This window comes from Lissotriton helveticus, chromosome 1_1, assembly GCF_964261635.1.
Source record: "Lissotriton helveticus chromosome 1_1, aLisHel1.1, whole genome shotgun sequence".
NCBI lineage: Eukaryota > Metazoa > Chordata > Amphibia > Caudata > Salamandridae > Lissotriton > Lissotriton helveticus.
Window position 1 is genome coordinate 971,616,564 of NC_136057.1, and position 21,995 is coordinate 971,638,558.

General features: G+C 46.2%; 1 protein-coding gene across 4 annotated transcripts in view; it reads right to left on the reverse strand.

Annotated features, from left to right (window-relative positions):
• Positions 1 to 21,995, reverse strand: part of TASOR2 (transcription activation suppressor family member 2) — a 1,020,110-nt gene that overhangs the window by 344,266 nt on the left and 653,849 nt on the right. For 3 of the 4 annotated variants that reach the window (XM_078677324.1, XM_078677320.1, XM_078677328.1), the window contains 5 exons: positions 17,852 to 17,929; positions 17,313 to 17,390; positions 16,741 to 16,812; positions 16,257 to 16,451; positions 15,832 to 15,912 (listed from right to left, as the gene is read on the reverse strand). The exons of the other annotated variant lie outside the window; for it this stretch is intronic. In XM_078677324.1, the coding sequence (XP_078533450.1) occupies positions 15,832 to 15,912; positions 16,257 to 16,451; positions 16,741 to 16,812; positions 17,313 to 17,390; positions 17,852 to 17,929 (504 nt within the window). The remainder of the gene's footprint in view (positions 1 to 15,831; positions 15,913 to 16,256; positions 16,452 to 16,740; positions 16,813 to 17,312; positions 17,391 to 17,851; positions 17,930 to 21,995) is intronic. 4 annotated transcript variants of the gene reach the window in all.

A 21,995-nucleotide genomic window follows, 5' to 3' on the forward strand; every position in this document is an offset into this window, starting at 1 on the left:
GACATCATCTAATAAAGATGTAGACCAAGAATGTAAGGACATGATGGACTACTTAGTAACAGCCATCGATCAGTTAGCACCCGAGAAACTCCAAACAAAAAGTAGTGGAATAAAGGGAGCCCCATGGTTTACACCCGCCTTGAGAGATCTAAGGAAGGCTCTGCGTAATATGGAGAGAAATTGGAGGAAAAATAAGGATATAGACTCCTGTGAACAATATAAGAAGGCGCTTCGCAGCTATAAAAAATCCACCCAGGAAACTAAAGCCTCATTCTATGAGATTCGTATAAATAGGGCGACCAATGTTCAAAAGGAAACGTTTAAAATCCTGAAGGAATTAACTAAAAAAGCTCAGGATATAAACAGCAGCATAAATTGTGATACTTTCCAGAAATATTTTCTGGATAAAGTAGACGCCATTATGCTCGAAATAAAAAATATGGGGCATGGCCCCGTCGAGCAACAGGCTATCTCATACCCTGCTGCCAGTTGCCTAGCATCATTTCCCCTTATGGACTCACTAACCCTCGAATCGCTGATGAGGAAGACAAAATCAGGTTCCCCAGCAGACCCCTGTCCTCCTAGCATTTTCTGCTTGGCACGACCTATGTTAGAGGACCATATCCTGGCCACACTGAACAAATCCTTGAGCACCGGCAGGCTCCCCACTAGCTTCAAAGAAGCTCGTGTAAGACCGTTGCTAAAGAAAGTGGGGGCAGATCACAACGCCTTAAAAAACTATAGGCCCATATCCCAGCTGCCTTTCCTGTCCAAAGTCCTTGAGCAACATGTGCTTAAATCTCGGTCTAGCTTCCTGGAGTTTAACCATCTACTCCATGAGAGGCAGGCAGGCTTTCGCGCACATCACAGCACCGAGCTTGTCATGCTCTCGGTGCTGGACGAGCTCAGAAGGATGGCTGACAGTAAGAGACCGAGCGCCCTGATTTTGTTAGACCTATCAGCGGCGTTCGATACTGTCAGCCATACGCTTCTACTGGACAGGCTGGCTGGGGTTGGGATTCAGGGCTCAGCTCTTAGGTGGCTGGAATCTTTCTTATCTGGGAGAACCCAGAGAATCCAGATGGGAGATAGCTTATCAGGAGTGGGAGGTCTGACCTGTGGTGTCCCCCAGGGCTCAGCGCTATCCCCACTCCTGTTTACCCTATACCTGCAGCCTCTGATTAACACACTAGCGGAGATGGGCTGTCGGGTGTTCAACTATGCCGACGACACACAGCTACTGTTGGGCATAGATGACACCGTACAAGCCCAGTCACACGCCCAGGACATACTTAGATACACAGTTCACTGGATGGCTACTAACCAGCTAAAAATTAACCCGGAAAAAACAGAGGTGCTGATAGTACCATCCAAGTGCTCGTCCTGGAGTGACATGTTCTGGCCCCAGGAGTTGGGCCCAACTCCACAGCCAGCCACCACAGTCAAAAGTCTTGGCATTAAGTTGGACAGTGCTCTTTCAATGACCAACCAGGTTTCCACTGTAGTCGGTACCTGCACTGGCCTTTTAAGACAGCTGCGCAAACTAGTTCCTCTCCGAGTCGATGCTTCGCACAGTGGTTTCTGCCACCATAGTGTCAAGACTCGACTACGGAAATGCGCTCTACTTGGGTCTGCCAAAGACGCTAATTAACAGACTCCAAGTAGTCCTAAACGATGCCGCCAGGCTCATTTTTAATCTCCCGAGGAGAGCGCATGCCTCCCCACTGTTAAAGAGTCTACACTGGCTGCCAATCGGGCAGAGGTCCACCTTTAAAAGCCTCTGTATAGCCCATAAAGCCATCTATGGGCAGGCCCCGGCCTACATCAAGGAACGGATTGAGGTATATAGACCGGAAAGAAGTCTTAGGTCTTCAGATGCCCAACTCCTTGTTTGCCCACGCTTCAAACTGGCTACAATGGGAGGGAGATCCTTTTCGGTTGTGCTACCGAACCTGTGGAACGCCCTGCCTGAGGCACTCCGAAAGGAGGGCAACTTACTCCGTTTCAGGAAAGTCCTGAAAACTAACCTTTTTAGAACAGCACACAACCTAGTGTAATCCTGTTCCTTCCACTACCCCTCTCGGGACTTTGGTTATTATGTCATGAGGTAAAAGCGCCCTGAGACCTGTAGGTGATTTGGCGCGATATAAACCCGCAATAACAAATAACAAATAACAAACAGGTGTCTATCTAATGAAATGAGATTGCAACTGGGCACAAGATAAAAGTTAATACATTTCTACACTGTTTTTCACCCTCATCATGCAACTACGTGCTAAAAGGATACAGATTAGTTAATGCATTAAAATTAATATCAGTATGCAGAGATGAACACTAAAATCTGTTTCTTTATTGAACATTGCGCTTTTGCTGTACAATTTAATTGCACGTGGAACCCCCCTTCTTCTCAAAGCTAAGTAAAATGGTTGATATAATGATAATCAGAGCCGCTTCCAGGCTGTACCAATGAAGCCCCTGGACAGCCAGCAAGATACACTGCAAAGCAGGCTTTTACTGTTTACAAAGTAGGGTAGAAAATCCACAACATAACAAAAAAAGTGTTACTTCAAATAAGAAATGGAACTAAAAAAAACACAATACAAATAAATTACCACAGGCTGGAAATCAGAAACTACCACAGCAAGACCTCTGACATGATTCTATTTTGGGGCAGATGCACAAAGCTGCATGCCATAAAAGAATAATATGCAACATATTTCGTTTTGTAACAGAACACATAAAAAAAGAACACTAAATGTTGATTAACCACAGGCTAACCCCTAATGTCATCACGGTCCAATACCACACACACAGTCCTACAGCTTTTTGTATCCAAGTAGTGTCCATTTTTAGTAAATCAAGTTGTGAGAAAGTGGCTCTATATATACTGGACTAGAAGGAAGTACAGTGTGTACAGAGTCCACCAACCCCAGAGGTATAACAGAGGTTAAAGTCAGAACTGACCTTACTCTCCAAAGTGGTAGCTTGGTCGAGCAGTAAGGCAGTACCAGAGGACAGTGTAAAGCATTTGTTGTACACACTCAGTCAGCAAAAGGTTTTACACACTCAAGAACTGAACTCAAGGCCAATTGTTGTTATATTCTCAGATATTGTTCTTTTATTTTCAGAACCAACAGTTATAAAAATATACTTTTCAAGGTACGAGTACTCTCATGTAAATACTTTGCAGAGGAGCAATAAGTTTGTACACACAATAATTACAGGATAGATAATAAGCAACACAGTTCTGAAACACACTCTAGCATTGAGCTCAATGGGTTTTTCATAGGAAAGTACAGTTGATTACTTTATGGATTACTTTGGTGGTTCCAGGACTAGATCTTAGATTCAGTCCTGGGGTCTAAACTGAAACCAGATTAGCAAAAACGTTTTAGTTACTGTGAGGAATTTTCCTGAATAGAAAGCGGTTTTAAAAGTTCACACTTAGAAACTTTTCAAGGTGATTCTGACAATGTTATCCAATGGGAGGAAATTCAGGTTACAGGTAAAGTATGATCGCGTTACTTTTGTAACCCAGTCTCCTAGGGCCAGCACTAGGGGCTTAACTCAAAACAGGTAGGTAATTGCGTTTGTTTTCGTACGATTTTTAAAGAATATTTGCAGTTTTCAAAAGTAGACACTTAAAAGAAATTTCATAGGAAAGCAGGCAATGGGTTCCTATGGAGAAAATGCAGGTTACTAGTAAACCCGCTAGGGATTACTTTTGTGGTTCAGTGCTGGGCTGAAAGGTACAGTTCGGACTTCTCTCCTGATCACAGGTGAGTATTTTCGAATTCGGACTTTGGCTGATTTTATAGGAATATTTTCAGTTTTCAAAACTTCACACAGAAAATTTCCGAGTCAAAATGGGTCAATGTTATCCAATGGCAGGTAAGTGAATTACCGGTTTCCAGGTGAGTACTTGGTTGGTGAAGTTAGGGTTCTGGGCGTAGACTCAGGGGTCCCCCAGGGTCAGGTGAGTACAGTTAGTTCAGTCCCAGCAGCACAGGGGCGGCCGGGTGCAGAGGTAGGTAGGCCCAATGTTATCCAAAGAGGGAAAGGGGGCTAGCAGGCCACCAACCTGGGAGCTGGGCTCCTGGTTACTTGCTCTGGGCAAGGGGGGGAAGTAGGATAGGGCAAAGAGGTCACAGCCAGCGGCACTCGGGCGGCTGGGTGCAGGGTGCTTTTGAGCCGTTGGGCGCTCAATGTTATCCAATGAGGATCTTGAAAAAGGAACAAAGGCTGCAGGCTCGGGGACGTTACTCTCCAGGGGCGACCAGCACTTCGAGAGGTAAGTTGGGATGATAGAGCACAGGTAAGTACCCCAAAGGGAGGCACAGGTGGCCGCGGGGTGCCGGGTGCAGGGGTGTCTTTAGGGGTCGGAAAAGCTTATCCTCGGCTGGTCGCTGTTGGGGTGGCCCCTGGTTCTGAGTCTGCAGGCGTCGGCTGGTACGTCGAGGAGGGTCTTTGGGCACTGGACTTCGGGTCCCAGTCGCCGGGGGGACGTCTTCGTAGTCTTGGTTCGGGTTGGCCCGGCCGGGGCTCGGCTGGTGCAGTATGGGCTGGTCCAGAGCTTCCTGGTGGGCACCAGGTGGGTTGTTGCAGCAGACCCTCTGCTGATGGGAGTCCCAATCTTCCAGAGGGTCAAGGCAAGCAGGTCCTCTGGGTGTCCCAAGGTTGCTGTCCGCGGAGGTCACCGGGATTAGGCAGGAGCAGGTTGCAGGATCAACAGGCCAGTAGGTCTGGGGCCAAGTCAGTTGTTGTCGTCCTGTTGTTAGCAGCTGCACGGCGGGTCTCCTTCTTGATCTTCTTTCTTCTTTTGATATCGGGATGTCAGGAAGGAAGGTTCAGGGAGCCCCTAAATACTAAATTTAGGGGCGTTACAGGTAGGGCAAGGGCAGGGACCAATGGGTCCCTGTCCTGGGGTGAGGACACCCCCTAGCCTGCTCCTCTCCTGTGGGAGGGGGGCAGGAGCCTAGCTGGGATTGGGCAGGGCTCCCCATCTACAAGATGGCCGGAGCCCGTGGTCGTGCTTCACCTCGCCTCCTCCACATGAGGGGTGGGTTGGCAAAGGTTGGCACACCCTTCTTCCTGACGTAGTTTTTCCCACCAGTCTTCCCGCCAGAGTGGGGGTAGAACGGGTTGGGGGGCCAATTGCTGGGTACAGCAAATGGTCTAGAGAAGCTCTCAGAGGCGGTATGCCTTTGAAGCTTCCCCCTGTCCATCCTGGGGGAAGAGACATATCACCTCGCCCAGGATGTGCATTGTTGCAGGCCCGGAGAGCGGGGGGCTCTCCACCCAGGGGTCCAGCAACATGTCTGCTGTGTGGCAGCCTCTGCAGCCACTCAGCCCAGACGTGGATTGTAGGTTTGGGTTTTGGAGGGCATCTCTAAGATGCCCTCTCGTTCATTTTACATTAAATCCCACACTGGCATCAGTGCGGGTTTAATGTGCTCAGAAGTTTGGTACCAAACTTGTCAGTCTTCAGTGTAGCCATTATGGTGCTGTGGAGTTCGTAATGACGACCTCCCAGCACCATATACTCTTAAATGGCATCACTGCACTTACAGTGCCCAGGAATGGTCCTGGGTACTGTGGGGGCACAGGGTGCATGCCCCTGGGCCCTCACCTCTGGCATAGGGCCCCCAGCTAGAGGGGTGACTGAAGTATGCCAGGGCAGTAGGTTCTGTGGGCATGGCACACAGGGATGTGCGCCATGTCGGCTCTTGTTTTAGTTCTGTATTTAGGCACTCAGCCTGCAAAGGCAGTGTGTGGGTGCCAGTCAAGCACATCAGCAGTTCAGAAAAAAGTGGGGGCATACCAAGGCAAGAAAGATGGCACTTTCTCACACAAGTTTTCCACTCCCTGGAACCCCACCCATGTACTTTTTTCCCTTTCATCAAGCAACCCTTCTACTTTACGTTCCCCCTCCGCATCATTAAATCCAATTGTTCGCTAACTTACTTACTACTATGTAAAAGGAATCAAAATGTGACAACCCATTCTGCAGACTGTGCTTCTGTTTTTCACGCACCAGCTCACATACATAAAGTCACATCCTCCGCATCAGAGCCTCCATTATCAGAGTCTGTGTCAAATAATTCCTAAACAACATGAGCATTTCCGGAAAGCAGAGGCACTGTGTCAGAATCAGAAGGGTGGTAAAAAGTTTGCGGTTCAGATAAAGGAGCATGCTGCCTTAATCCAGAAGGCACTGCCTTGATGTTGGACAGCACTATCGGCTGTCGGTCGTAATCAGGAGTCGACGCGCCAGCATCGTCGTCGGTTTATCACGTACTGGTATGGGTTGCAGGGCAAGGGAGGAAACAAGTACTGAAGTCGGTCTGGAGAATCTACAGAGTTCAGAGGGTCCAGCTGTCCCCGGGGGAAGACCCGCCGGGTGATGTGCAGTTTGAAGGTCTCTCGGATACTTGGGGCCCAACAGCCCATATTCGCAGAACAAGGGTCAGATTCGATGCCAAACTAGAGCGACTTCCAAAGAGAGTACTGGAGGTACAGAGATGACCTCACCTTCTCAGAAGATCGAGTGTGGCGGAAAAGCCAAGTTCCGCTTGGACTTATTACGCTTCTTCATGGATTTACCTGAGGATTTAGATCGCGTAGATGGTAGGTGGCAGAAGCTGCTCGAGACTGGAACCAGACCTAACTTTATACTTCAACCAATCTTGACGTGGGGTCTTGCAGTCATCCATCAAAAATAGCTTTGTTTCCTGGTCCCAAATGGCCCTAGGGTGCATCAAGGCATATTCACTGCAGGCCATGGAGTGGTGGTCCGACCCTAGGCATCATAGTCAAACTATATGTGGGTCTCATGAATTAGCACAATAGGCTCAACTGTGGAAAACTAAGAATACAACTTGGGAATCCACTCAAATGTTAAATTAAAGACAAGGTCTGTTAACTTGGTGTGGTTACTGAGTCAAACGGCCACCATACTCTGTGACTTTGATAATAGTTCGGCCTGAGGCCTCTATGGGTAAATTACCCAATGGTCTCTAAACTGCTTGATAGCTTTAAGGAAATTTGGTACACCATAGACAGACACCTATATTATGAGAGTACAGTGTAAACGGAATTGCTTGCATAGCTGCCAAGTTGTGAAAATGTTATGTGTGACAACTTCAACAACATGGGAACTACCTGTCATCTTTGAAGAAGCAGAGGTTGTGAGCCATTTGTGGACTAGGAGAGTAAAGTGTGGTGACTAACCCAAAATAAATAATCGAACATTTGTGCAAGTAACACTGTCTGTCCTATATCTTTCCTAGTATTTTGGGACAAGTAGTGCGGACCTGAAATTGAACAATCAAACCTGTATGTTGGAAGCTGGTTTTGTATATACTATACCAAAGTAAGTTATTATGTGCACAGAGTCTAGTGAATCCCAAGAGGCTTCACAGAGGCTCAAGCAGATAATACTAATTATCTCATTTGTGGTATTTTGGGCAAGCAGTTAGGCTTATAAGAGGGCGTGTTAAACATTTGCTGTACGAACTCAGGCAAGAAATGATTACGCACACTCAATGACTACATCCAAGATCAATTGTTTGTAAAAATATTACTTTTTCTGTGTTTATTACTTAGAACCAAAGATACTTTGTTGCAGCAAATATCACAGTTTTTTAGTATATAAAGTGGGCCCGGTGCATGTTTCAAGCAGTTTAAATTTAACCTATGGAAGGAAAATAATAAAGCCATTTCATACGTAAATACATGACTTTCAATTCCAGTCTTCAAGTTTTAGGATCAACACTGGACAAGGGTCAGGTAAGTTTAGAGATTACATCACCAGCGGCACTGGGGCGACTGGGTGCAGAGGTCAAATGAGGACACTGGGGACCAATGTTAATCAACCGGGGGCACTCAAGGAGGTTCCGGTTGAAGGTAGGTAAAATCGGAGTTGAGGGTCAATCTCTGTGGGTTTAGACCAGCACTGGGGAGGCCACGAGGCAGCACCAAACACACACCATCAGCGGCACAGAGGCGGCCAGGTGCAGAGTGCCAACACAGTCAGGCGCCCAATACAAATCAATGGAGAACAATGGTTTCAAACAAAGGCTGGAGGATTGGACCAGGAAGCTGGACAACGGGAACCAGTGGCTCTAGAGACAAGTTTGGATGCTGAAAAACTCAGAGACACCGTTGGTTGAGTTCCCCAAGGCCCGGGGGGTGTGGGTGCAGGGGTACCTTTGGAAGTCTGAAAAATCTTGCCGGTTGCGGGTTGGGGACGCTTCGTGCTGAGGCTGCAGGTCGTGAAGTAACTTTGTGATGGACTCAAGCTCAGGACCGGTGGGGGACTTTCTTGGGACCAGTGGGCTACTTTGACTTGGGCCGAAGACATCAGGCGAAGAGGTCGGTACGGAGGTCTGCTTGTGCACTTCAGTAGGGCACTGGAGTTCTTGTTGGTTTCTTTGTGGACAGGGCATCGATCCTTGGGAGGTCTTGGTGTTTGGGGAAGGCAGGCAGTCCTCCCAGGGTTTTGGAGATCTCTGGGCCCGCAGGACGAGTCACTATTTGGAGCAGGTTTTTTCGAGGATTGAAGACAGGCCGGTAGGGTTGGGGCCAGGCTAGTTTTTGTCTGAAGTCTTCACTGCTGGTACGGGTCTTCGGTCCTTCTTCTTCTTTAGGTCGACAGGAATCTAAGGATCAAGGGTGCTTCTAAATACTCAATTTAGGGCATTACAGGTAGTGGAAGGTAGTAGCCAATGGGCTACTTACCTTTAGAATGACTACACTATTTGTATGTCTACTCCCTTTAGGGAGGGGGCATACCCCCTAACAAACAATATCTGAAATCCTCACAAACAATATGGAGGTTTTCAAAGGAGGGGGTCACTTCTGCTTAGGACACCTTAAGGGTGGCCCTGGCCAAGAGGGGACACACCTCTCCTGCGGATTAATTTTCCCGCCGACCTTGCCGCCAAAAGTGAGGCTTGGTTAGGGGGGCGGGCATCTCCACTAGTTGGACAGGCCTGGCTAGCATAACAAAGGTCAGGAAAGCATTTGAGGCTCACTGCCCTTGAATGCTGTTCCTGCTTGGGGGTCAGTGTGAAGCACTTCCACCCAGGGCAGGCTTTCTTTCTGACCCACACGAGCACAAGGCTCCCACCTAGGGGGTCAGAAACATGCCTGGAAGTGACAGGCTGGTGCAGACCAGTCAGCCACACACTAGCAGTTTGGTAGGTTTTCAGGAGGCACCTCTGAGTGCATTTATTAATGGCATCCATGTGGGCTTATTAATCTGAGGCATCTGGTACCAAACATCTTGGGATTCAGTGAAGCCATCATGGAGCTGTGGCACGTATATTGACAAGCTCCCAGCTCATGTACTCAGTATGGCTTCAATATGCACTTATATTAACTAAGAATTGACTTAGACACTGTAGGGGCATATCGGTTCATGCAGTTATGCCCTCACAAGAGGTATAGTGCACCCTGAGTTAGGGCTGTAAGACAAGCTGTAGGGGGTGATTTGCTGTGCTGGCAGGCCTGGCACAAGGGGATGGGTGCCAGGTCGACTCTTCACTTCTAGCTGCACCAAAAAATGCAGACTGCAGTGACATTGTGCATGTGTTTGGTGAGTGGTCTATTAGGGTGGTATATTGCATGCTGCATCCCTTAGAGATCCTCTCTGGGGTCATAATGCTCTTGGTACCACTGGTACCTTTTACAAAAGGCTTATATGTGTGCCAGAGGTGTACCAACTGTGGAATCAAAGGTATAGTTGTGGGAAAGAACACAGGCACTGGGAAACTGGTTAGCAGGAACACAGTGCACATTCAGTCAAAGGGCATCAGAATCAGGCAAAACGTGGGAGGTAACTGTGAGAAAGTGCCATCTATCTTGCATGGTATGCCCCCAATTTTTCCTTAATAGCGGATGTACTTTGACTGAGTGTGCCCTGGGCTCCTGCCAATCAGGTACCCAGGGCCTGTGCTCCTTCCCTAAAAACTGCATTGAAGCCTAAACCCAATTGGCATCTCTGGCCATAGGTCAGCCCCTGGTAAATGGTACCCTAGGTACCCAGGGCACTGTGACCAGAGAAGGCCCCTAAGGGCTGCAGCACTTATTGTGCCACCCTTAGAGGCCCTATACCCCGACACACACACACTGCCTTTGCAGGCTGAGTGTCTTGGTGCAGAACTAAACAGAGAGTCGACATGGCACACATCCCTGTGTGCCATGCCCACAAACACACTGCCCTGGCATACCTCAGTCACCCCTCTAGCTGGGTGCACTATGCCAGTGGTGTGGGCACAGGTGCATGAGCCCTGTGCCCCTACAGTACCCAGGGCCATTCCTGGGCACTGCAAGTGCAGTGATGCCATTTAGAGTGTATGTTGCTGGGAGGTTGTCATTACGAACTCCACAGCATCATGATGGCTACACTGAAGACTGAGAAGTTTGGTATCACGCTTCTCAGCACATTAAACCCGCACTGATGCCAGTGTGGAATTTAATGCCAAATGCACAACAGAGAGCTTCTTAGAGATGCCGCCTGAAACCTAACCAACTCCAAGTCTCCTGACTGCGTGGCTACCGCGGCTGCCACCACCAGACATATTTCTGGACCCCTGGGTCGAGAGCTTACCACTCTCAGGGGCCTGAAACAATGCACAACCTGGGACGAGGTGCCAAGCCTCCTCCCCCAGGAAGGGCAGGGGAAGCTTCAAAGGCATGCCGCCATTGTGAGCTTCTCCAGGTCACTTGCTGTACTCAGCAACTGGCCCCCACCGGTTCTGACCCCCACTCTGGTGGGTGAGGTGAGGTGAAGCACAACTCCGGGATCCCGCCATCTTGAGGATAGGGAGCCCTACCCAATCAGAGCTAGGCTCCTGCCCCCCCCCCCCCCCAATCGAGAGTGGCTGGATAGGGGGTATACTCACCCCAGGACAGGGACCCATTGGTCCCTGCCCTTGCCCTACCAGTAACGCCCCTACATTTTGTATTTAGAGGCATCCTGAACATTTCCTTCCTCAAATCCCGATTTTGAAACAAGAAGAAGAACAAGAAGAAAGAAGACCTGCGGTGCAGCTGCTAACAAGATGACGACACAAACTGACTTGGCCCCAGCCCTACAGGCCTGTCGATCCTTGAACCTGCTCCTGCAAAAACCCCAGCATCTCCAGTGGTCAGCAACCTCGAAAACGTCAGAGGAACTGACTGCCTTGCTCATCTGAAGACTGGGACTCTCACGAGCAGTGGTTCTGCTCAAACAACAACAACGCCTGGTGCCAGCCAGGGACCGCGAATCCAGCACACTCTGCACCCGCCGAACTCAGGCCAGCCCGAGCCTGAGTGGACAAAGACCAAAAGGACATCCCCCCAGCAATTGTGACCACGAATCCAGTGCTCAGGGACCCTCCTCGACGCTCCTGACGATGCCTGCAGCCTCACAACAAAGAACCCCTCTAACCGCGACCAGCTGAGGGTAAGATTTCCTGATGCCAAAAGACATCCCTGCACCTGGCGCCCCACGGCCCCCTGTGACCAACTCCTGGGTGTCTAAGATCCCAACTTACCTCTCGAAGTGGTGGTCGCACCTAGAGAATATCCGTCCCCGAGCCTGCAGCCTTTGTTCAACTTCCAGTTCTCCCACTGAAATACATTGGGCGCCCGTAGGCCCAAAAGCACCCTGCACCCAGCCGCCCGAGTGCCACTGGGAGTGCCGCATCTAACCTATCCTACTTCCCCACTTGCCCTGTGTAGGTGACCAGGAGCTCAGCTCCCACAGCCGCGTGGTCTGCCTGCTAGCAGCCACCAACCAAAGGCCTCCTATCCTCCATATGATAACATTGGGCCTACTCACTCTGCACCCGGCTGCCCCTGTGGCGCTGAGGGTGTAACAACTGTACTTACCTGAGCCTGGGAGACCCCGAGTCTACCCCCAGAACCTTAACTCTGCCAGCCGAGTACTTACCCAAAGACCGATAACTGATTTTCTCCATAGAGGAACATTGGCTGGGTTTCACTCAGAATTTCTTACAAGTGTCGAGTTTTGCTACTTTAAAATATTCACTAAAATTCAGCCGATCAACAAAAACAAAATGACTCACCTATTATCAGGAGAGATCCCAGTGCTGCATCTTTGAGCCCAGCACTGAACCTGAAAAGTAACTATACCTGTGATTTACTGTTAACTCAATTTTGTCATTATGTCTGACACTTTAATGTACAGAAAACTGCTATAATGAGTCACTGCCTGGCAGTGATTTTTGTTTGTTCACAGGAGCCACAGCCATGACAGCTTCCTTGAAGGCAATGACAGTGCAACACACTGTTTTGTTTTTAGCAAAAAAACTACCAAAGCTGGAGTTTGTTTCTGAGAAACAAAAACGAATGGACCGCACTGTGGAAGTTTTCTCTCAGAGTATGGAGGTTGTTACTTTTTTTTCTGCTCAGACAGGAAAGAAAGACCAACAAATTGTCCACTCTAATAGGGTGCACAGTCTGATGCCCTTACTCAGGCGGTCCCTATTTGGTATGGCTGTTGCAGTACGTTTTCTAAGGGCACTCAGTGGGAGCACCACGATTTGAAAACTGGTGTTCTGCCCAACTCAAAATAGAGCGGGCGTACAAGGTTTTACAACCAATCTTCTCCGTCACTTCTGTGACGGAGTATCCTGTCTGCCAAACTCTAAATCAGGCTGTCGGAAGCTGGCTTTTTATGTAGTTTACCAAAATGAGGTACACTATGTAGAACGTCCCGACGACCCTTAATGGCTTACAGGGCTTAAATGAATAATCACAAATGATCTCTTTTATGGTAGTGTGGGCTAGCAGTTTAGGTTTATCAGACGGTAGTGTTAAGAAATTGTTGGAACAGAGTCAATAAATGACACACACACACGCACACACACTCACTCAAAAAGAAACTCAATATCAATTTAGAAAACAATCAAGTTATTGTATGTATATTTTAACAACAAGAACTTTGTAATTGGGCAAGTACTTTTTTAAATATCACTTTTTACGAGTAAGTAAAATGTTAGCAAAAATGCATTTTTACTCGGCATGGCTTTCATAGGGAGAAAAAGGCATATACTGCATACAGGTACTTGCAATAGGATTTCAGGGGTCCCCTTCTGGAGTTAAGGTGCTAGGGATCCAAGGTCCAAAGTACCACCAGCAGTTCGAGGCTACTTGCCCTGGAGTGTCCGGGTGCAGAGGTGCTGGACGGGTTGGTAGCCTTGCATGCTACACTGTAGGCAGCGGTTGGCCACCTAGAAACAGGCTGCAGAGGGGGGACTTTGGGACAAGTCTGGGAGCTACCAACGGGTTACCTGCAAGCAGGGGGGCAAATACAGTTGTCATGGACCCGGGCTGGGGAGCTCTGGTGCAGAGGGTTTTGGTCGGCTGGGCCCTTGCGTCACAGGCACCCAAGGACCTTGGTCCGGTCAGTAGAAAGGGGACAAACCAAGACAGCAGGGCCACTCTCAGTGATGGCCTCTGCGATGCAGACATTCCTCCTTGGATGGTCATCGTTTCAGTGTTGAAGTCTGGATTGGACTCAAACAAGCTTTGGTTGCTACAAGGGGTCCAGTACCTCGTGAAGTGGTGCAGGGCGGCCCTGGTTGGTCCTGGCGTCTTCACACTTGGTAGGCAGACGGATCTTACCTCCTGTAGCACAGTGACCTCCTCCTGGGAGGCTGCTGAGTCAGTGGGCCTTGTGAACAGCAGAAAGGTGAACTGGACGTTGCTGTCGGTGCCTCCAGGCTGCAAGAAGTGGCTCCTCGACTTCAAGGGAGATGCTGACGACCTGGTAAAGTGCTGGACTCTCTCAGGGGCTTTTGGAGGATGCACAGCTGTAGGATGAGTTGGGTTGTCACCATTGTCGGGGAGGAGGAGGTAGGCAGGCAGGGTTTGGCACCAAAGTCCACCAGCATTCTGCAGGTCTTGCTTCTTCAGCTCTTCTTCTTTTGTCAGAGGGATAGGAGTACCTTGTATTAGGTGGCCACCTAAATACTGAATTTAGGGGTGTTAAGGGGAGTGAAGGGTAGTAGCCAATGGGCGACTTACCCTTGAGATCACTTGGCGCCCTATATGACCACTTACTGTGGGGAGTGGGCATAAACCTGTCCCAGAGTTCCTAATTCCACCAAAATCAAGATGATGGAACCCTTCTTTCGTGGGGCACATCAGGCAGCCCAAGTTAGGGGTGTGACTGGCCTTGTAGTGCACCAGGCCTCCTTGCATATCTTATTTCCCACCTATCCTGGTGCTAAAAGGGCCTCAGGGTAGGTCTGGGGGAAGGCGGGACCGCATATCAAAGTTGACAGGGGCTTTGAAGTTCATGGCCTTGATATGCAGATTCACTAGCCATCCTGCTGGAGGAGGTTTGACCACCTTCCTCCAGAGCAGGCATTGTTTCTGGCCTCGGAGAGCACGGCTCCCACCTGCAGGGGGTCAGCAACATCTTTGAGGCGGCAGGCTGGGTGATACCAGTCAGTCAGCACACTAAGAGGCTGGTAGGTTTTCAGGGGGCACCTCTATGGTGCCCTATGGGTGCACATTTTAATAAATCCACTACTGGCATCAGTAGGGATTTTTGAGACAAGATGATTGATACCAAACACCATAGGTTTCAGTGAAGCCATCATGTAGCTGGGGAACTCGTAATGACCAGTGCCCAATACATGTACTTAATGTGGCTTCCCTGTTCATTTGCACTATCTAGCAATTGAACTAAACAGTACTGGGGCGTCTCTGCTTGTGCAGATGTGTCCTCGCATGTAATATAATGTACCCTGCCTTAGGGCTGTATGGCCTGCTGTAGGGGTGACTTACATATAATTGCATGGTGTGTGACTTGTGTTTTCACTTTTGTCTGCACCATTTCACACAGCCTGCAACAGCAGTCGGCATGAGTTTGGTGGTGGATCCCATAGGGAAACACAATACATGCTGCAGCCCTTAGGGTCTCTCTTTAGTACCCAAGCCCTAGGTACCAGGGGTGCCATTTACTAATGACTTACAGGGGTCATAAAGCTCTTGTCAACAGGGGTACAACTAATCCTTCTTTAGAGAAAGAGCACTGGGGGCCTAGTTAGCAGGAACCGAGAGCAGTTCAGTCAAAGCTTTGTCAGGTCCCAGTTGTGACCTACCAAATGAGCTACATTTTAAGCAAAGGCTGGACTACTGCGTGACTACTCCCAACTGCAATATCTCATTTGCATCTCATTCTACCCGACACCACCATGTCACCCATCATGGTTTGTATAAAAGACACTCTTTTACTAGTTTTTATGTACTTCCTACAACTTTTGTTAAGCATTCTTGTTGAGACGTTACGTGCAGCTAACTTAAGCAGAACAAATGCTAACACACTAAAACAGAATGAATGAAACCAAGAAGGTTATTATGGTTAGTGACATGTTTTTAAATGGTGCTCTGTACAGATGCATTTACACAAATAAAACACTACCATGCCAACGGCGGCCAAAATTGGAACTTTTCCATCTACTTCAAAATGTTAATGTTAATCATAAAAACTAACAAGTGTTAGAAAACCACACAGAATAGAACATAGACCATTAATCTACCACTCTAAACCAAACACACAATTTGTTTTATGCAACATTTATTTTAGCTACTGAACATACTTGACACGCAACACAGAGCAGTACAAGAATCCTGCGGCACACACATACAAACGTCCACAAATGCCTTGCAGCATGGAAACTTCTGTCTGAGCCTCTTCAACATTTAACGGTAGTCTTTGCCTGAAGCAACCTTTTCAAAGTAATAAATGCTGATCAAAGCAATTTAAAGCATGCCAAACAGTAAGGAAAGCAAAATTGGGCACACTACCTGAGGTATATTACTACTAGTTAGGTCCACCACTGTCGGAGGTCGCCTCAATTCCTTTGTTGCAGTGGGAGTTCCTTCAACCTAAAATTAGAGTGTTTAAAACAGGCCCTGTATTTAAATGCAATGTCCATCATTTGTATGCATTCAAATATTGAAAAAGTAGATACAGAAAACAAACAAATAAATAAAGCACCCCTGCCATGGAATTAATATTTTAAAAGAGCAATTTATGTTAAGCAATGTAATTGTGTTGTTAGCAATTTCAGGTCACTTTAAAGTTGTTACAAAATTAAGTGAAATCATGCATAGTTCCACAATGGTATCTGACAGATTCAACAAGCTGACAAACATCATGTTCCCAATATTCTTTAAACCCATCCTTCCCACTGCTTCTGTGCATGCATATTAGTCCTATCAGACTTTACCATATTATATAATTGTGTGCTCCACTCAGTCAGCTGCCCTCCCTTTTTTTGCGCGATGATGTACTTTTTCAAAGCTCGACATTGCATTTCAGGAAATGAGGAAACCAGAATTGGACATGGTACTTGTGTTGAACTGCTGCATACTTCCACAACTGTTTCAGGCTCTTTCACTTCTTCTCCTTCCTTTTCATTGTCCTGGAATTATCAAGTTTATGGGTTACTGTAAAGTAGTGTATTGCATTTACTACTACTTTTAAAAGACAGGTATGCACAGGTTTACTTTATTTTTGCAATAACATTTTATGTTAGCCCTTTAAATGCTAGCTGCTTAAAATCTAATTACATCTAAAGATTATTAAAATGATTAAACACTGTTTTATAGGCCCAGAATTTGCACATTAAGCTGTATAAAGTAATCCAACCCCTGCTGAATTTACTACAGCCTACTTAAGTTCAACTAAGCAGAAGAAAGGAATATTAATACCTGTGAATCGCTACTGCAAATTTCCACAACGGATTCAGGCTCCATGAATCCTTCAATTGGATTTTCATCAACCTTAAATGGCAAAATTTGATTGTAAACTTTGACAGTTTCAGTACTTTATACACATGAAAATGGCCAAAATAAGAAGTTCTGAGGATTAGAAAAGTTTGTTTTACAAATGCCTTCAAAATAAGAACATTATTCTCTTTTTGGCTGGTAAAGATAACAACATTGAAAACTACTCTGGAAACTCAACACTGTAATGCACCGTTCGCTTATGCTAGCAAACTACGGAAACATGCAAAATAAATGGTCATCAGTCCTCACCCACTTCTATTTTGGAACATTTGATCCATCAAATCACTGCAGAAAACTCCTTTAAAAAGCAAACAAATACATGTACTTCTGGATTTTTCTAAATCTAGTCACTTCTATTCAATGTTTTAAAGATGATTTACATTTTGGATTTTACACACCATGTCACTTCTATTCCCTCGTTTAAGGATAATGTACTTTTCCTAAATTTGTTAATGAACATAAAGAATAAGGAGGTAAAATATGATTTTCTCTACCTGTGGTGCAGTAGTGCAAGCTTCCACAACTGTTTCAGGCTCAGGTAATGTGTCCTTTTCAGGCAAACTATCATTAACCTAGAAATGCAATGTTTTAAAGAGAGAATCACGTAATCTGTAATTGACTTTTGTTATTGCCTTTATAAAATAATCCTCAAAAGGAAAAGCAACCTGAACACTTTTTTGCAACATGGATGTGTTCTGCTAAAAACTGTATCTTGAAGATCAAATGTATTTCTTTTGGCAATGTACGATCAAAACACCTTTTATGACATCTGCCAAATTATAAATGTAATCTGCGGAAACTGATTCTTTCTAACTCCTTCACTAGAAGACAGTTACCTCATTTGTGAAATATAATTTTTAACAGTCCATAAACCCTTCATCCTACTGTTTTTTTCTAAGAATGCCTCTTCCTATTTTTAGGTAATACCTATCACATATGAGGCAGCATATTTGACCACCCATTTTTATCCCCAAAGCATTTCCTTGCATTATCAAATACATTAATGTGAGAACATCAGAATTTTGAACAGTACCTGTGATGTACTAGTACAAATTTCCACAAAATGTTCAGGCTCGCAAAATATTTCTTTTCCAATTTCATTTTCATCAACCTGGAATTATAAAGGAAAGGAAAGCCTTTACTTCACTACATTCTCTACATTTAACTCAGCCACGATGGTTAAGACAATTTATTAAACATCGTTGGTTTAACGGTTTTGTTTAACAACTTACACTGGACAAAGGAAAGTTACTAACAGTACTCCTAGTTCTCCTAAAAGGGAAAGTAATAAGAGCTGACTTGTCCTACCAATGCACGGGATCTCAGAGGACTTAAATAAATATATATATATATATATATATATATATATATATATATATATATATATACATATATATATATATACATATATATATTTACTCTCGAACGGTCATTGATATCGTACTCAACGAATTTCCACACGTCTTGCAATAGAGACTACAAATCCCAACATGCCTAGCACCAGTCTTAAGGCACGGCGGAATTAAGGCAGACTGGGAGTCATTGCCACCTGATGAAAACGGAAGTTGGAAACGCGTAGTGGCATGTCATAGACTCATAGCTGACTGCAAAGAATAAAGACATCAATTGAACTACTTCTGGGTGTTCGGCGTATTCTTCTTGTGAATATATATATATAATGACCCTACTATAGGGGGCGAAGTAGGAGAGAGTCCACTGATATCGTTCAGGAAAGCGAAATCAATGCGGAACGCCCTGGTGGTGAATGCACCGGTCCTTAAACAGAAGAAAAACTGGTTACAGTCACAGAAGGGGTTCAAAAAATGCATAAAATGCAAAGCCTGCATGTATGGCATCAATACCACTGAGGTCCAGTTACCATTCAGAAGAAAGAAATACTCCCTGAGGGCACATTTCACATGCAAAACTGATTTTGCTGTCTACGTGCTAACATGCCAGTGCGGCAAAAGATATGTGGGATCGACTATTCATCCCGTCCATGTAAGAATTCTGCAGCACCTAAGGGCGATTGCGAACTTAGACCAAACGTACCCCGTGGCGCGCCACATCCACGAGGCCCATGGGGGCAGTATGGATGGTCTTACTTACTTTGTTATAGACAGCATCCCCAAGAATCCGAGAGGTGGAAATCGGAAACTGGCGCTACGCCGCCTGGAGTCTAGATACATAATTCTAATGAACTCCAAGATCCCAGCAGGTTTAAATGCGGATGAGGCCCTTAGTGTCCACATTTAAACAAACACATCCCAGCGCCTCTCTCTGCCTTCCTTATCCCTAGTACCCGTGAACATATGCATAGTTTTAATCTAGAATCACTGTAAATACACTTTATAAGCACTCATCACTACAGGGAGATGACCGACCAATAGATAGTAAACATCACACATCGTGCCACACAGCAGGTAACCCCCACCGCTACGCTCAGCAGCACTTGCTGTTAACAATACATTGTCAGGTCCCGTTCGCCTTCCTTCAAGTAGAAGGAGCAGTAATCTACATTCAATAGTTTACCTGCATTAGGCTATCAGGCGAAACAAGTAACGCGCGCGCGGCGGTCTCACTGTTAACACTCACCGAGTCTGAACAATCCAGATGCTGCCCACTAGCAGAAGCGCGCCTCAGGGAACTGACAATTTTGAGATTACAGCGCCGGACCAATCCACATGTTTATATGTTCAGGAATGTGCAGCCTATGTGCATGGACACACGGGATTCGCTGCAGCGCTGATACAAAACATGTGTACTAGAAAAGGCTGTAAATGAGGGGGGCTGTGTCACCAGTAATGCGCACTCTCACAGTAATGTTGGGCACAATTTTTCACACTGTATATATTAAGCACGTAATTGTTTGGTCACATATGCTGCAAGTACCTGTTACATGTGATTTAACAGTAACAGTAGAAAGACTATATGGATGCTCTAAATGTGCAAGTCATATGCTAAAGCAGCGTCATCACCTTGGGTGTAACCGAGGTAACTATAGCAACTGTCATTCAACATTAACTGAGACTACCCAATCAGTGAGAATGTGCTATTGTGTATATATAAATCGCAATGTCAGTATGCATTTGTTAGTGATCAAGGCGGCAGGAGTCCGTCGAAACGCGTCTGAGCAGAAACTGAAATGGAATAAATACGTTTGAATTGAAACTCACGGAGTCAGCGCCTTCTTTAATCAGAAGATTGGTTTGGTAATCAATATAACAGGTTTCGTGTCCGAGGAAACCCAACGTTGACCCTACTCGATTTGGCAGCACTGAGTAAACAAGGACAATTGATGGTAGATCTTTTTGGAAAGAAGAGACACAGTGCCCCCCGGAACCAGAACACTAAGAGGACCCGAGTAACCTGAAGAAAACTACGGAGTGCGCTCTGAACCGGAGATCTGTGACCGCTGGAGAGTAGTTGGAGATTTCCAGGTAAGGGGCAACCCGTTGTGAGTAACAGGGAGCGGGCGACGAACAGTTGGGTTCAAAGGGAGAGTGAGCCCCGGGTGCAGAGAAGCAAATTGCACACGGGCAGTGAGTTTGTACAAACGCGCCATTTGTCCCGAAATTTCCTCAGTATGGCTGCTGAGTGGGAAAGGGAAAGGGAAGCAGCGGCGCTGGATGTGTTTGTGGACAAAGATACAGGCAAGGGTGATAGAACCAACAGAGAAGCCAGACCACCAGCAACTGAGAAAGATGAGACGAAAAAACTACTAAATGAACTTGAAAAAATGCGTAAAAAGGAAATGTCCAAGTGGTGGGAAGTGAAATCCCTAAGCAGATACCTGGATGTAGGGAGAGTACCACGTGGCCTAAGAATTTTGGTGGCCCCAACATACGAGGACCCGGATCCCCTGATGCTACAAAAGTGGGCCGATAATAGCGCGAAGTCCTCAGAGAATATGTTGAAAATCTTGATAGAATTCGCGGAGAGTGACAGAGCAAAAATGTTAGTACGCATTGACGAAATACTAAAGGAATTAGACACAAAAGAAAACAAAGAAGAAATAACAGAAAGAATGAACGAGATCAAACTGAGGCTAGAGAAACTTGAGGCAGAAATCAAGGAAAGAAAAGCGATGAAATTTCAGAGGGACCGCAATGACTATATGAACGGAAGAATTTACACATTTGCTAAAAAATTCGACCAATTCCGAAAACAGCAACCCACATCTGTAGACGGACAAGAAGGCGCCAGTGCTGAACCAAGCGAAACAGAGGTCAGCTCGGAATACGATACAGACCAGGAAAGTACCCATAGTTCTGCAATGAGTGGTCCAACCCCAACCCCAGCACAAGAACTGGCTTTTTTACGCATGCAGCGCCTCAGAACCCTACGCCCGCGGAACCCACAAAACAGAGGAGACGGTGGTGGGAAAAAGAAACAACCCCAGGGCCAAAAACAACCACAAAAAGCAGGAGGAGAAAAAACAGGAGGTGGGGGAGAAGTAACACAAAGACAAAACAGACCAAAGACCAGACAAAACAGACGCAGATATTGAACATGGAAAAAGACAATACAGTCATAAACCTTTCCAACATGGAGTTGTCCGCTCAAGAATTGGAAATTTTATCGTTAGGATTGACATTTTGCAGCAACACCAACTTTGACTATGCCCAGACACGAATTGATTTGTTCCTTTATGTCCGTAAATTAAAACTCCAGAAATATTTCGCTAGTTCAAAACAGAACTCATCAGAGATGGTAGCTTCAGAAGCATCACACACAAGGTTAAATGTGGAAGATATGGCAACATTACAAATCATGTTTGATCTCGAACAGCAGAATGAAAATGAATCAGAAAGTATCACACTAAGTGGGGTAGCACGTAACTCTGAGATAGATATCTGTCAGTCCACCGCAACTACTTTCAAACCAAAATCAACGTTTATGCCTATAATGCCAAAAGATGGGCTGGATCTTTTTGCCGAGTGTGTAACAAGAGACCTCAAGGATCTATCCATTGAAAGTACCAAACAGAAATATTGGGAAAACATGGATCAGACACGCAAATACAATGACCTTATGGAGAAGATAAAGGCAAGATCAGACATTGTGGTAAGATGGTCCGATAAAGGCGGAAATATAGTGCTCTGGCCGCTTGAAATGTACAACGCAGAAGCATTGAACCAACTGCATGACAGAGAGTGCTACACAAGGATCAGCCC